This window comes from Patella vulgata, chromosome 2, assembly GCF_932274485.2.
Source record: "Patella vulgata chromosome 2, xgPatVulg1.2, whole genome shotgun sequence".
NCBI lineage: Eukaryota > Metazoa > Mollusca > Gastropoda > Patellidae > Patella > Patella vulgata.
In genome coordinates, this window is record NC_065880.2 from 16,537,168 (window position 1) to 16,552,047 (window position 14,880).

A 14,880-nucleotide genomic window follows, 5' to 3' on the forward strand; every position below is an offset into this window, starting at 1 on the left:
GGGGTCTTAAATTAATTAGCCCACATTTAAAATAAATACTAATTAATTCATAAGAAAATGTCTTATAAGTGATGTCTTGTATCCCGGAATAAAATATAAATTATACAGGCCATTTATTTTCAGTGATTCATTAGACAGTGAATTAATTTATACTGCCAAGTCTAGGCATGTATAGCAAATGTTTTACAGACACGCTAGACTATTATTTATGGTTTTCAGATATTATCCTTTCTTATTGATAACGTAGAGTAATAGTGATAGAAATACATACACGTACTGACTGGGAGATGGTGGGACAGGGTTTTGATCCAACACTGTAAGTTGTACAGAGTAGAGGTAATTCTTGTCCACTGAGGCACTGATAAGACCCATGTCCACTGCCAAGACCTCTGCGCACAAGGCATTTAATGAAGTAAAAATATATCACTTTTGTCAGTCTCGACATGACTTACAATTTTTTGACTCAACATTAAATACGACCCGGGGGTTGGATGGCCGAATGGTTAGCATGTGCGCGCTGTATCATAAGGTCTGCCATTGAGTCAACTGACGTGGTTTCAAATCCCCGGTATAGGGTCGCCTATCCAACCACGTGGGTTTTCTCCGGGTACTTCGGTTGCCTCCCACAGCTAAAAGACCCCTGCGCGCAAGCGAATTATTGAAATAAAATTGAAACATGTGTTACCGAAATGACCTAGTTTGTGTTGAGTGGACGTTAAACCCATCTCTCTCTCTCTCTCTCTCTCAAATGCGACCCCGCAGTTTTCTTTCTTTATTAGTCTGCATACGATTTAGAGTTGTTTCCCATGAATTGATTTTATATACAGTCCTTTCTCGTGACTATTTCATTTTCTTTGGGTCTATTTCGTTACCATTAGAACTTCCTGATTTGTCGTTTTATATACACCCACCATGCGTCAAATCGGAACATTCATGATAAATTGCCCTAGCTCCTACATGCCAATGAAACAAACAAGAGTTCCCTTTAAGGACACAGCCTTCTGGTTGTTTCAATCAGCTGTGAACAGAACACAACAAAAAGGAATACATAAAACAAACAAATAACAGTATTTTATACCCTTAATGTTTTATCTTTGTCGCCATTAAGAAGAGTGCTTTATCATTGTCACCATCCTTACAGTGGTAATGAATCGAATTAGCAGTATACGAGTATTTATCAATTTCTTTTTACATGTTTAATCATTTTGATTTAAGACTTCGCGTCCTCTATATTGAGGTAATATCTGTTTTTCATCAGCGTTCGGAAGTAAAACTTTGACAGATTAACAACATTTTTTAACATTTCAATTCTAATTTATTTAAACTATAAGACATCCCTTTAAACGCAATTCATGCTAAATCGAATTTTTTATGTTATATTTTAGCCATTTATTTTTTTTTAAATATAAGCGTTTCATGATTGATTGCAAAAATTACTATTTTCGAATTCAAGTATTTCGCATGCAGCAATTACTTATAAGATTATGTCTTCAGTCTACTTCAAACTTGATTTTAGTACGTCATTAAACATACATTATGCAAGAGCTAAATCTGCCCTCCTATTACAGGTATTTCTTTAAATTATTAATTAGACATTATAACTTATCCAGACCATAATAAACTTTCGATGCCATCGTTAGCCGGCAATATTTAGTGGATTTGAATGCATTTTGTGATGGATAATTTAACGTAAAAAAGGATAATCGAGATATGCACACGTGGTCATTATATAAAGAATGAATATTAGTTAATATTAACCAAGACATTTTTTTGTGAATGCAACAAACACATGTAATTCATTTTCCCTAAAAAATACAAGGGTCTTTTGAGAGATGAATTGCGAAATCTTGCAAATTCAACAAGGAAGAAAGAAATACTAATCAAAGATAGTAATGCCGTTCGAGGCCAACCAAAAATTGAATCGTTAATATCTCAGTTCAGAGTGAAGCAACTTGACTGAAATTTTCAGCATATTATTCTGTTTTCATTATCTATGCTTTAATTATTATAGCAATCTAATCTTACCTAACGTCCCTTTAACTAAAGCAGATCCATCATATACGGATCACAGTTTTAAAGTGGCCTTCTCTTGTAAATATATTTATTAATCGTGTTTGAAATGGCCTTTCACCAACTTTTCGATTTGACATGCTGTTGACGTGTGGCCAAACTGCTACTCGAATATTTTCAATTTTCACAGCCCTTTACGCTACTAGTGATATATATGTTACTAATAAAGTTAATTACTTTAAAAAAAAATCTTATTAAATATAAGCTTAAATTCTCAATTACCGAAAATCAGAGATTTTGTGTGAATATCCACTAAAATCGTAGTAAAAATATCAATCAAAACTTTCATATCTCCCCATTGACCAAGCCAATACCACTTGTCTCAGGTTTTTGCTACAATCGCATGGTGTAACTGTGTATTGACAAATCCATGTCTGTTTAAGCTTTAGGTTTAAAACATCTACAGCCTCCCACCTGTCTATAATACCCATTAAAGTATATTAGGTTTCCTATCGGAGGAAAACGATGCTGTGAATCGTGCAAACTGTGTCATGCCTTTTCTTAAGAGCATTTCGTGGTTGCTCTTTTGCCAAATATTCCCCTAGTGTCTATGGTGGATTAGATTTTTTTTAATGTTTTCAATGCCTATGTTTTGAAGTTCTTCATCTGCGTCATCCGTGATCCTTTCGTTTGTCGTACATTGGATACTTTACTTAATCTGCTTAACAATGAAGAATCCAACTTAAACGTGCATTTTGAGGACAGTTTACAAGATGTATTTAATTGATTAGCAAAGTTATTGAAAGATCAAACGGATTAGTTTCCCTTTTTAGAATGACTTACATAATCTACATATCACGCCTTTGATTTAACTACGACCTTGGCATGCAAGAAATCTCTCTAAACCTATCTATTTATTCATGTTCAAGAGATTATCTTTCTTATATACTTCTTGGCAAATTAAAAGACAAATTCATTTTATTAGAAGTTGGTGACTGAAGCCCTATGGTTGTAGAAGGTCGTTAATATATTGCTGTTGTCAGCGTATAAAACAGCTACCATACGTTTTTTTCTTGGGATTGATCGAGTATCGGTGCGACTGAATCCTGTCTCTATAATTTCCTGGGGTGTGTGATAAAGTTACCTTCATAGCAACAGGAACATTATACAGTTGCACACGTGGTCATTATATAAAGAATGAATATTAGTTAATATTAACTAAGACATCTTTTTGTGTGAATGCAACAAACACATGTAATTCATTTTCCCTAAAAAAAAATACAAGAGTCTTTTGAGAGATGAATTGCGAAATCTTGCAAATTCAACAAGGAAGAAAGAAATAAATTTCTTTACAGGTAATACGTTGATGATAATAAATGTCCCCCCGTAATAATTGGCCCATTTACCAAACAGATGATATTGCTCAATATCTAAATACCAACTGTATAGGTTAATACCATCTCGAATAACTTCCTTCTTTCAAACTTTATTAGATCCATTATTTAAACATTATTTAATGCTACAGCTGTCGATTAACACCCTCTGGTAACTGACTAGAGAGGCGCTAGGAAGTGATTTTTGTTGGGGGAGGAGGGGAGGGGGACAATATTCACAAATCCGAGTTGGCGGAGATGACGCCATGGTAGGTGGCTGGTTCATAGCTGAAAGAGTATAACCAAACCACGTTTTTTATGAAAATATTTGACGTAATAGCTTATGGTATTTCCATTTTCTTTTAAAATGAAAACAAAATCAATGGTTGATTTTTTTAAATAGGTGGAATTTTAACTAAAATATTGTGCAAAACAAGGATTTGCTTGAACCTAACATCACATTTTTGCTACCACACGCAAAAGCACCATTTGCTATATTTTGTTAAAGACTGTCCACAAGCGAAATTGTATAATAGTCACCATAGATGTTTCTTACATCTCACAAATTACTTGAAATAAACAGTCTGTTTCTCGAATGGATGGATTAAGAATGCTTTATGCATGGTTTGTAACTGATTGAAACTGCATCCTTTGGAATTGTGTCATACTTTGGTTATTTATTTTATTATGCTATAGATCTTTCAAATTGTTGGGTTTTTAAATATACACACCTGAAGGTAACGTTAGTATAGTCTTTTTTATATTCTGTAAATATGTGCTGTAGTATTATAAGTCGGTCCATTTATCAACTAAGTATTTTACAGGGTTATTCTTTTTCTTTTCATTTTTATATTTATTTCTGTCATTTATAAATATATTTTGTATTTATTATCTGTTTTATGTGGTAAGTAATGGTTCTTGTATTTAAGTTGTACATATTTTTCATTCATTGCTCTAATATTATAGGGGGGTTTGATGGCCGAATGGTTAGCGCGGGCGTTGTATCATGAGGTTTGTCATGAGCCAACTGGCGTGGTTTCGATTCCTCGGTTGTACGTGACAAGGAGTAGGGTCGCCTGTCCAACCTCGTGGGTTTTCTCCGGGTCCCCCGGTTTCCTCCCACTACTAAAGACTATGTTAGTCCCAGAATGACCTAGTTTGTGTTCAGTGGACGTTAAACCCCATTTCTCTCACTCTCTCCCTTATATTATTATAAATGCTCAACCTGAAGCTCAAAAGAGCACGAGTATTGTTATTCAATTAATTTTATTGTCTGATGCTCAATGACCTTTGGATGGCCCAGCCAGCATAGACTATACAACGCATCAAAAATATATAATAATTGAAGCAATTATGTTCGTGAGTATTAATAAATAATTGTCAACCGAAATATGATCTCCAGGTGTGGTTTACTTTGAGAATCAAGGGAACTTGAGCAATATTAAAACTGTACAGGAATAAGACGAATGCATGGGTAACGAACGTAATTAATTCGGTGCAATACAATTAAGTCAGATATCGTAATTAAAATTTTTTCCACATTTTAGTCTCATATTCTTTGTACTTAATTTTGATATAAAAAATTATTTTCAGACGTCAATTATTAAGATTAAGTTTAGCTTATAATTAATGTCTTTTGTTGATATTTTCTAGTGGTGTAAATATGTTTGCCATGCTGACTGGAAGTTTACCATTTACGGTTGAACCGTTTAATATAAAAGCTTTACATAATAAGATGATTATAGGACAGATAAATCCCACACCTGATAATCTTACCCACGGTAAGTTGAAACTATACTCATATTGAAATTTTAAAAAATCTAAATATTCCTTTCTCGATAAATTCTTTAGCTTAATGGCAATAGCACAACCAAATTGTAACGAAGTTTGCAGATTTAATATTTGCAAATATTATAGGCAAACATTCTTAAAATTTAAAAATATGTAAAATAATCCTTTCAGTCTGTATACTGATTGCACAAACAAGTCTGCTTAACATCGTTAAGGTTCTATTATGTAAGATTTAGATAAAGAGCTAACCCTTCTTGCTATAATAGATCAAAAATAGATAATTCAAAATGAATATATTGAAAATTTCATTCAAATTACTTTATTTTGAACCAAATTATTATTGTTTTTTAGTTTTGACAAGATGTGTGAATTGATTGTGTATTATCGTAACCACGGTTCTTGTATATTCGAGGCTTAGCCGAACCGTTCTAATAAATCAAGTTAAAATCTCGAGTATCCGATGGCATCGATAGTTGATTATGGTCTTATGTTAATAAATGTCTTATTAATAAATAAAATAACATTTAAGGCCTAAAGAATAACCTTGCAATAGGCAAGTGTAGCTCTTGAATAATGTATCGTTAATAATCGGGGCGCTTCACGGCCAGAAAATATACAAACATCAAGACAACGAAGACTATAATTTACTCAGTTAGTTTTCAAATTTGTACAGTCCGACGCATAAAGAAATGGTATGAAATGGGCCCTACTGGGCTACGTTTCTGCGCTATCTGGATTAATGAAGACGGACATCCACGCCATATGTGCATGCAGTGTGCTATGGTGAAAATTTTGCCCATACAGCGGCACTACGACCTACACTTAATTTCGAATTCCAGGTGTCAAGGGCTATTTTACGCGCACGCCAAAGAAGGTATTTCTTAAGGCCTTCATCGATAAATAAGCCAATGAATAGTATCAAGTGTTTTGAAGGAATTTGTCATTAGAGATGTAACATTCAGCCAAGTAGGCAATCTCGATTCAAGAGATAACTTTACCCTTCCTTTATCTATGGTAAAACTCGCCAGTCATTATTCATCGTGAAATCGGTTCCTAAGCTCCGCCCTAGTGCCTACTGATTGACAGGATTTGTTAGAATGAAATGCTTCCAATTGGATTATGCATCGGTTTGTTGCATCAGTTACATATTAATGTAAGTTCTTTCGAAAACAACCGATTTGATGATTTACCGGGAACTATTGTTAGCGCACAATGTGAGTGATTGGTCTAAATACGTAAGATTTCCGAAGAACGCGAGTTTGAGCCGCCATCTTGGATCTTTGTGAAGCGACGGAGAAGGATATCACGTGGCATTCAAAATGGCCGACGTATGGACGGCGAGTTTTCCCAGAGATAAACAAAGGGTAAATTTATCTCTGGGATCGAGATGGCCAAGTAGGTTCAACTTTTATTAGGACACATATATGAGGTTGTGGAAGACTTTATAATAATCGTGATTTTTTATATATTTTTTTTGTATAGAATGTAGAGATTTGTTGAGAAAGTTGTTAACCCCGGATCCTGCCAAAAGAATAACTATCACAGACGCAATGAAACACGTCTGGTTGTCAGAAGGTAAGACACCTGATATAACGTCGGATGTGTCGTGTCGATTTTTTTTCCCTGATGGCAAAAATTAATGATGGTTCCATTCATTACGTCGTGGTATTGTTGTACTTAAAAGTATGGTAAGACATTTGAAATCAGTATCGCAGGGGATTACAAGCAGGCACAGGAGTGCCCGTATTGAACTAACATTAAATAAATTATTTAATATGGAAACACTCTAGGCACCGGTCTTTAATTTAAATACTGTATTTAATGCATGCTTATAGAAGCGCGATTATCGACACGATTTATATATATAAAAAAATATTTTTTTCCTCGGCGTCAATATAGTCTTTTTATGTTCTGTAAATAGATATGTGCTGTAGTATTATAAGTCGGTCCATTTATCAACAAAATATTTTACAGGGTTTTTCCTTTTCTATTTCGAAGAAAGCAGGGGAATCTTCAATTCAAATGGCTGCGTCCGTCCGTCTGTCTGTCTGTACGTCCGCTTGTCTGTCTGTCAGTCACACTTTTTGGGACATAATTACTCTACTTCTAATTTTGCTACAATGTTCAAACTTGGTGTTTATTAGACGAATGTACATTTTCTGCTTCGGCTAAGCAGAGATAAGCAAGGTCGCTGTCGGTGCTTTGGGACACGATAACTTTGATTCTAAGTAAGTGAGAATTACGAAGCTTAGTTGAGGTTAGTGCTAAATGATAAGGCCAGCTCAATTTTCGTCATAGGTCACGAGATATAAACAGGGCTAGAGCTAATCCCAACTAACCCTAGACCTAGACCCAATGCTTAAACCTAACCTACAATAAGCGATTTGATTGGTCAAGGCGTTGAAAAAAAAAAACTCTGCTTTTAATTGACGCGCATAAACAACGTGCTCCTACCTTCCCGTTTTTCTTACTACATAAAACATCATTAGATGATAGAGTCTATAAAAGAGAGAAAACTCTCAGACGTTATTATTGGATTCAGACCACATTTAAAACATTCACATAATATTTAAAGTAGCTAAGTCTCTAACTCAATATCATCCAAAATCTTCAACATTGAAAACACGATTTATTTGTCAAATTAAATCAACATTCATGTTGTGATCTTACCGGAAAAAGATGGGCTTTTGATATCCAATATTTAAGACAAAATAAACATTTTACCATTGGTACACGAATCGTGTACCATAATGCGCTTCAGCCCCAGTTGTATAAAGAGACTCGAGGGACGAGGCTAGACACATTGCACCAAATCAAACGGCATATGTAGACTGGAATAACCAGACGCTAGAAATTTGCACTCGCTTGAGACTGCTGGCTTATTTCGCCGAACATAACTGATTTGAAACCATTGAATGTAAATCAGTTTATATACATTCATACTGCAGTATTATATGCGTTGCGACCCACTTTTGTCAATTTCTAGGTCCCAAATGTTAGCGATTTAGCTCCTTTAAACAACGTTCTTTAAGTGAATGACTTGACTGATGATTAAAAGTTTCCATTTAATTGGTCGATGTTTTTTGACACAATAACTTTCATTCTAACTGAGGGAGAGTGATGGGGATGTTCTACTTAAATAAGCAGATTTATTGCTATTTGCTTTTTAAAAAAATAAATGTGTAATTGATTAATATTTGTTATCTATTTATTTTGGGTTTAAGACCCGGAGCGTCAGCCTCACTGTCGACTTGTTTATTATCTGTTTTCCTGGTTCATGTTTTTAAGTTGAGTGTATTATATTTCTTTCATCTAATTTCTTATCCATTTTATGATAATTACTTTGATGAGTGTTTTCTATATCGCGCATCCACGCTTTCACAGAAAGGTCTATTTGCATACAACTGTAATACAAGCAATAGTTAAATGAACATAATGTCCGCTATCTTTATATTATTATTGTATTAATGAAACCAAAATTAATAACTAATTATTATAATATCTACATCAGTTTGGTTGTCAATTAATCACCAATTATTATAATATATACATCAACTTGCCATTCATTTGGGATAGCCATCAATAAAAGGAACACTGGAACAGACTGGGTATAGACAAAGAGACTGAATCAATTTTGTTTTAAAATTCAATATTCCCTCAAAGAAGGAAGTAGAAAATAGAGGTTCAAATTGAAGAAATGTCGTCCGTTTTGACGTTATAGTAGGGGTGTAGCAACATTTTACAATTTTATGCGCGTACGTATGGACCTGCGGTCGGTGGCCCAGGAAGTCCGTGGTTAGATCCCGCTGTTAGTAGTGTGTGTGTCCGTAATTTTATAGTTATATTCTACTCGCCCTGGAATATGTATAACTTACGAATATCAAATTCTAATTGCAGGTAAAAGTGGGTTCTTTGAACGACATCCTTGCCCAAATAAACTGAGGACAGACGAACTAGATAGCAATCTATTAAAACATATGTGTCACAACCTTGGCTTCAGAATGAATGAAATCATTCGCTTTTGTACCGGAAATGTTCCCAGTGCAGCTAACGCCACATACCAGTTATTTTTGAAGAAATTACGACGTTACAACGCCGACGCAAGAGTCAAGGGAAAAATCCCGGCAGTGGACAGTCGTTTAATGGAACCAACGAAAATATCCCTGGTCTTCCATGTAAGACATGTTTTATATTTAACTTGGAATCTTTGTTTACTCCTTTCCAAAATGTATTATGTTGAATTTGGATAGTTCATTTACTATTATTCTTGACTATTGGTTAGAATCGCTAGTATTTCGAGTTTTCTTTTACGTCAGAATGCGCTGTCTTATGCCCCTTTATCAGTCCGTACACCGTTCCTATAATATTGTGTTTACAGTTCTATTAACCGTCGGATCAATGAGCAGGCTTCAAGATTTTTTTCTTGAGGTCGGGTGTTCGATCCCTGCATTGGCCGAGAAAGTTCATCCAGATTTTCCGACGTGGTTTCCCCTTGTCAGTGATGCAGGACGGAGGACCTGACAAGGACAGCTGTCTAGTCATTCGGATGAGACGAAAAACCGAGGTCCCGTGTACAAATTGGCGTGCACGTAAAAGATCCCTTGACAGTTGGAATTCGATATAAGAGTAGGCCGTAGTGCCGCTGTCCGGGCAAAATTTCCCTCATAGCACACTGTATGGCGTATGCCCGTCTTCATTAGCCCAGTTCGGAGCAAAACAGTAGGACGTTAAACCCCATTTCATTTCATTTCATTTCATTTCAAGATTTTTTTCAAATTTGGGGTGAAGCTTTGAGTTCGTCAGCGGACGAACCTTTTATAATGTTTGAATAGCATTTAGTAATTGAACACAGTAAGATAAACACAGGAGTTCTATGGATAAAGAATTACTGTATTTAATCGGAGCTACGTTTATCTTAGTTAAATCCGTTTTGCGTGACTGTCCTCTCCGGAGTTACTTTTTCCAAAAACCTTGTGGTGCAGTATTGTTTTCAGGAGAGAACAAACTCTATCGATATTCAACTGTTTGTTCCGGAGTAACCCCACCCCTTCCGAAAACCTGTGGTCGCTATAGAGTCAACAGGATTTGTTGGATTATTTTCAAATTTGGTGCAAAACATTGGATTACCGAGAGAACGAACGGTCATCTGTACCGGAACACCCTCACCCCTCCTTTTCTGAAAAGCTTGTGAATGCGATAAAGGGTTATAGTTGTTGACAGCGACTTCTTCAAATTTCATTTATCGTGAAGAATTGTAGTCATGGATAAGACTATGACCGGTTTCGGAGCCCCCCCCCCACCGAATACATTGTGAACGCGAAAGAGGTTACGGGTATTCAGCATTCTATGACTTTCCGTTACATGGATGTATTACGTTTCCAGAAGAGCTTGTGAACACGATAGAAAACATCCCTTCGTATCCGTACTCTAATTACATAGCTGTGATTGTTCGGCTTATCGAAAGGGAGTTATCGTATCGAAATTCAGAGTTGCATATCCATTTATTGCCTCAGTCGCGCATCAGTTTTAGCTGGAGTTATTGCCCATGTCACTGATAATTTGTAGTCACTCCACAGGTCCTATTATATATGACATTCAATTGACTTTCTCCGGTCATTAAAACCTTGTTGACATTCAGTTGCTGAACATTTTTTTAGATGTGTTGCTGCTTCTTGGACTAAGCAAAAACCCTTAGCATTCTTGCTGTCTGTCTTCAAGAATCTGCGGGTGGAAATATACTCGTTGCCTGGCAACAATTTTAACAGCTAAAATCGTACTTTAAAGAATAGCACAATTCCTGGTTGACAGTTTATGACGTTATATGACATTCAATAAGAAATCTAAAACGTATTTCTTTTCAGTTTGATTCTAAACTTAAAACTCGTTAGCTAAAGAAAGTCAGTTGCATAACGGTTATAAAATCTCTTGTTTTAAAATTTTTTGTTTATTTTAATTGCCTCTGTAGGATATTAACACAATTAAATGAAATATTAGTTAAAAAAAATTCTTAAGATGGAAAAATATACTTTATCTTTTTTTTGCCACAACGATCTTGTGTTAATATTTAGCACCTTGTTTTCACAGGATTTACCACACAGAAAAACAGGTATGGTTCCAACTGGGGTGAAACTTCTACGACGCCGTGAACCAGGCAATGATATTCCAGATATCATCGCAAATAGCCAGCGATCACCCAAAATAACATCGCCCAGAGTAGAAAAAGATATTACTGTTACGGAACTAGACAATGATAAAAATTCCTCGGATGATTCTCAAGACACATCAGTGACATTGGAAGGTAGGCAGACGGTTTTCATTAATTATTCCCATTTTCCTGCTGATTTGCTGTATTTTATTCCGTAATTAATATAATTAAAGTCCGATGTAGGTCAAGGTTTCGCATATAATGTAATGAAATGGGGTTTAACGTCCTACTGTTCTGCTACGAACTGGGCTAATCAAGACGGGCACATATAATGTATGTGTTAGATCTTATACATTGTTTAAAATCAGAATTTTAGAACTTTAGAATCACTGTGGATTCTCCGAGCCAGTGGTGAAGGAAGGGGAGTCTGGCAAGGTACAGCATCTATTCGTTCGGATGGGACGAAAACCCGAGTTCCTGTGTACACTTTGGCGTGCACGTAAAGGAACATTTGGCAGTTGGAATTCGATTTAGAGCAAACGCAAATGCCGCTGTCCTGGCAAAATGACCCTCATAATAATATATATTATATAGAACACTACAAGGCGTATGCCCGTATTCATAAGCACAGTTGGTGAATGGTGATTTTTTTCGTGTGAATATCTGTATTACTAAATATTTGTATAAAGGAAACCATACCACAGTTCTTGCGCCTTTGTTTGCGATATCACCTCGGTGGAAGCGGACGTTAAATAAAGCTATTTCACACACATTTCTTGCGCCAAATGAAATGGTAGTTCTTGCAAGCAACGCTAAACCACATCACTTTTTTGCGATAGCTTTATATTTACCTTAATAAATGTGTTTTCATTCATTTCATTTACTTTATAGGAAAGAAAACACCTATCCAAATACCGACTGCCGTGTATACAAGTGAAGATTATACCCCAGTGAGACGCTCAGTCTTTAAAACTACTAATATACAACGAGTACTATGTGCCAACCCAACCTGGCTCAGAAAAACCTGTCAAAAGGAAAAAAAGACAATGAGTGATGAGTTATCAAACATCAATAAACTACTCTCACCACAAAAATCTACAACAGAAACAGAAATCATCTCCAATGTTAGCGGAAAGAGTAGCGTGTATGTTCGTCTGGGAAAACATTTGAATCCCACTCGCCAAGCGCAAAAATCACGAAACAGCAGAACGGACAAAACCGGCTCGTCATCGGAGACGCCGGTCATCACAACTGTAGTGAATCGCAGTAATTCTAATAATATAAGTGTAGATCTGAAACCCATGAATAAAAGACCAGTGCAAATCAATTATTTAGCTGCCAACAAGATGGATAGTCGTCAGAGTAAAATAGATAATCTCAGGCGCCCGGTTTCAATTGCTAAAAAATCGGCGTCAAAAAATGAAGCCGTAAAAAAATCACGAACTGTTGAAAGTGTGAAGGACGAGCGACTCGAACTCAACACATGTTTGGTTACAGATCGGTTGTCAGACATTTCAAACTCTAGGGACTCAATATTACAAAACCCTAAAGGCGATCCAGATGTTGTTCTACCAGCCATATCGCCAGTGTTCTCGCGAAATCATTGACAAACTAAAAAAACGGTCTACAAGGAAGTCGTGTAGTGCTCACGCCAACACAAGTCATTACCGATTACAAAGGAAGTGTATCTTCTCTCACAGATAATTACATACTACCATATTATTCTGCTGTTGACCAAACTTGTCAAGCAAATTGAAGTGTGTGATATTTTATGTATTCAATTGGATACATAATTGTTTTATTTTTGTGGCTACAATGATAGTATGGTCAAAACTTTAAACAATTAACAACTTTATTTATTCTTAAAGATGCCTTATTAAGTAAGAGCTTAATCTGCCTAGTGTAGGTATATATATTTGGCTTCAACAAATGTTATATAAATTATTATTGAACATTTATTAACATGACAAGCCCATGATTAACTCTCTTGGCCATCGTTGTTCCCTGATTTTAAGTAGATTAGAACACCGAGGCAATTTAAGAGTTAATTAAGCCATAAAAGAGATAATCGAGACTTAGGCTAGATTGTCAGGTAACGTTTTTGAACGAATATAGCAAAAACGTTGCAGCTCTTTCTCTAATTCTTACGATATCCACCTTTAAGAGCAACAGAGTCAAATAAATGTATCCATTATATACGTAATCCGTACATAAAAAGCGACGGAACTTGTCATCAGTTACGGTATTTAAAGACATACGATGTAAGAGCTGTAGTTAAGATAAATACGGAACAATAATCACCATTAACAACTTTCTAGCATGAAAGGATTATTTATAATCTCTGCACTGGTGGGTAATATTATAACAACTATTGTCTGTCATGTTATATGTGTACTGCATATGGGCTACAACACAGTACTACTCAATCCATATTAGTCCCAGAGAAAAGTAATTTCTTCTGTTCATTTCGACATTTTCGCAATTTTATATAATGATAAAAAAAACCTTTCGACATTGTCTTCAGATTACTGAAGTAAGATGATCTGTAAAATGGAACATATATAGTATAATGGAAGAAATTTAATACTTTTTTTTTACAAAAACCCACAATAAATATCTTCTGACATCTGATGATGTATTTATCTTCAAATACCACGACTTTTACTTTCTTTATTGAGCTTAATGCTTACTTTGTTACGCTATTTTGTGATATGTTGAGATGGGCATTTTGTATATTTTTGAAATTGCATTTTTGTATAACATTAGATTCAATAATAAAATAAGTAATGGTTAAAGTAAAATATTCTATTCGTTTCTGTTTTCAATTTAACGGAAGTTGTTTTAAACCGAACGCTTTCGAGCCGGACAGACGGGACAATCCCGCATTTATGTTATTTCCAATACGTAATAATTGAAAATCAACTTCCAGTCTCTATTGTGCTATACATAATATAATGGCCGCACCGTTTCACTTCTACAGATGTGAGATCTGAAGTAAAAATATGTCGGAATGACTGTAGGAATAAAGTAAAAATATAAAATAGGGCAATGGGTTGGGTGGATCAAATTTTATTTAATTTGGAAAAACAAATGCTAAAACCTAATTGTGCAGTAGTTAATTTATTTTCTACTTTCACGTTTCGGCTGTTAATGAATGACGCCACTCAAAGATCACGTGTTCCCATCTTCCGGTCAGGGTCCAAAGACCCGAACAGTAACGTACTACCAATTGGTATATAGAGTCAAGGACCACTTTCAAATGATCTGAAAGTATGCATTCAGTTACAAAAGGATGGGGACAGGGGTGGGGCATCAAAGTATATTTCCGTCTTTCACTGCGACGGAACTGCATTGTCATAAAAAAATATATATATAAATTTTATTTTATTGTAAAGATGCCATAAAACATAAATTAACATCCTGCAGCAGAAAATATTGTTGTATTTAGGAGTGTAAACCTAAATTTCCAACAAATTTTCGAACTCCGAGATAAATCAGATGTAAGCCATCTATTAAATCATTACTCCATTTCTGACAAACTTAACACATGTTCATTTACCA

At 35.4% G+C, this 14,880-nt stretch overlaps 1 protein-coding gene across 1 annotated transcript; it reads left to right on the plus strand.

The window, feature by feature from the left end:
* Positions 1-1,391: 1,391 nt before the first annotated feature.
* Positions 1,392-13,914, plus strand: LOC130010711 (serine/threonine-protein kinase BRSK2-like). Its single transcript, XM_056098663.1, has 5 exons — positions 1,392-5,164; positions 6,657-6,749; positions 9,072-9,349; positions 11,259-11,472; positions 12,211-13,914. The coding sequence occupies exons 1-5, from the start codon at positions 5,047-5,049 to the stop codon at positions 12,924-12,926; spliced, it is 1,419 nt and encodes a 472-aa protein (XP_055954638.1). The 5' UTR covers positions 1,392-5,046; the 3' UTR covers positions 12,927-13,914.
* Positions 13,915-14,880: the final 966 nt, after the last annotated feature.

Excerpts from the sequence above, each read along its gene's own strand:
- LOC130010711 (XM_056098663.1), top strand. The coding sequence starts at position 5,047 with ATGTTTGCCATGCTGACTGGAAGTTTACCATTTACGGTTGAACCGTTT. Across the intron at positions 6,750-9,071 it reads ACACGTCTGGTTGTCAGAAG|GTAAAAGTGGGTTCTTTGAA; the intron begins GTAAGACACCTG and ends TTCTAATTGCAG. Across the intron at positions 11,473-12,210 it reads CACATCAGTGACATTGGAAG|GAAAGAAAACACCTATCCAA; the intron begins GTAGGCAGACGG and ends TTTACTTTATAG.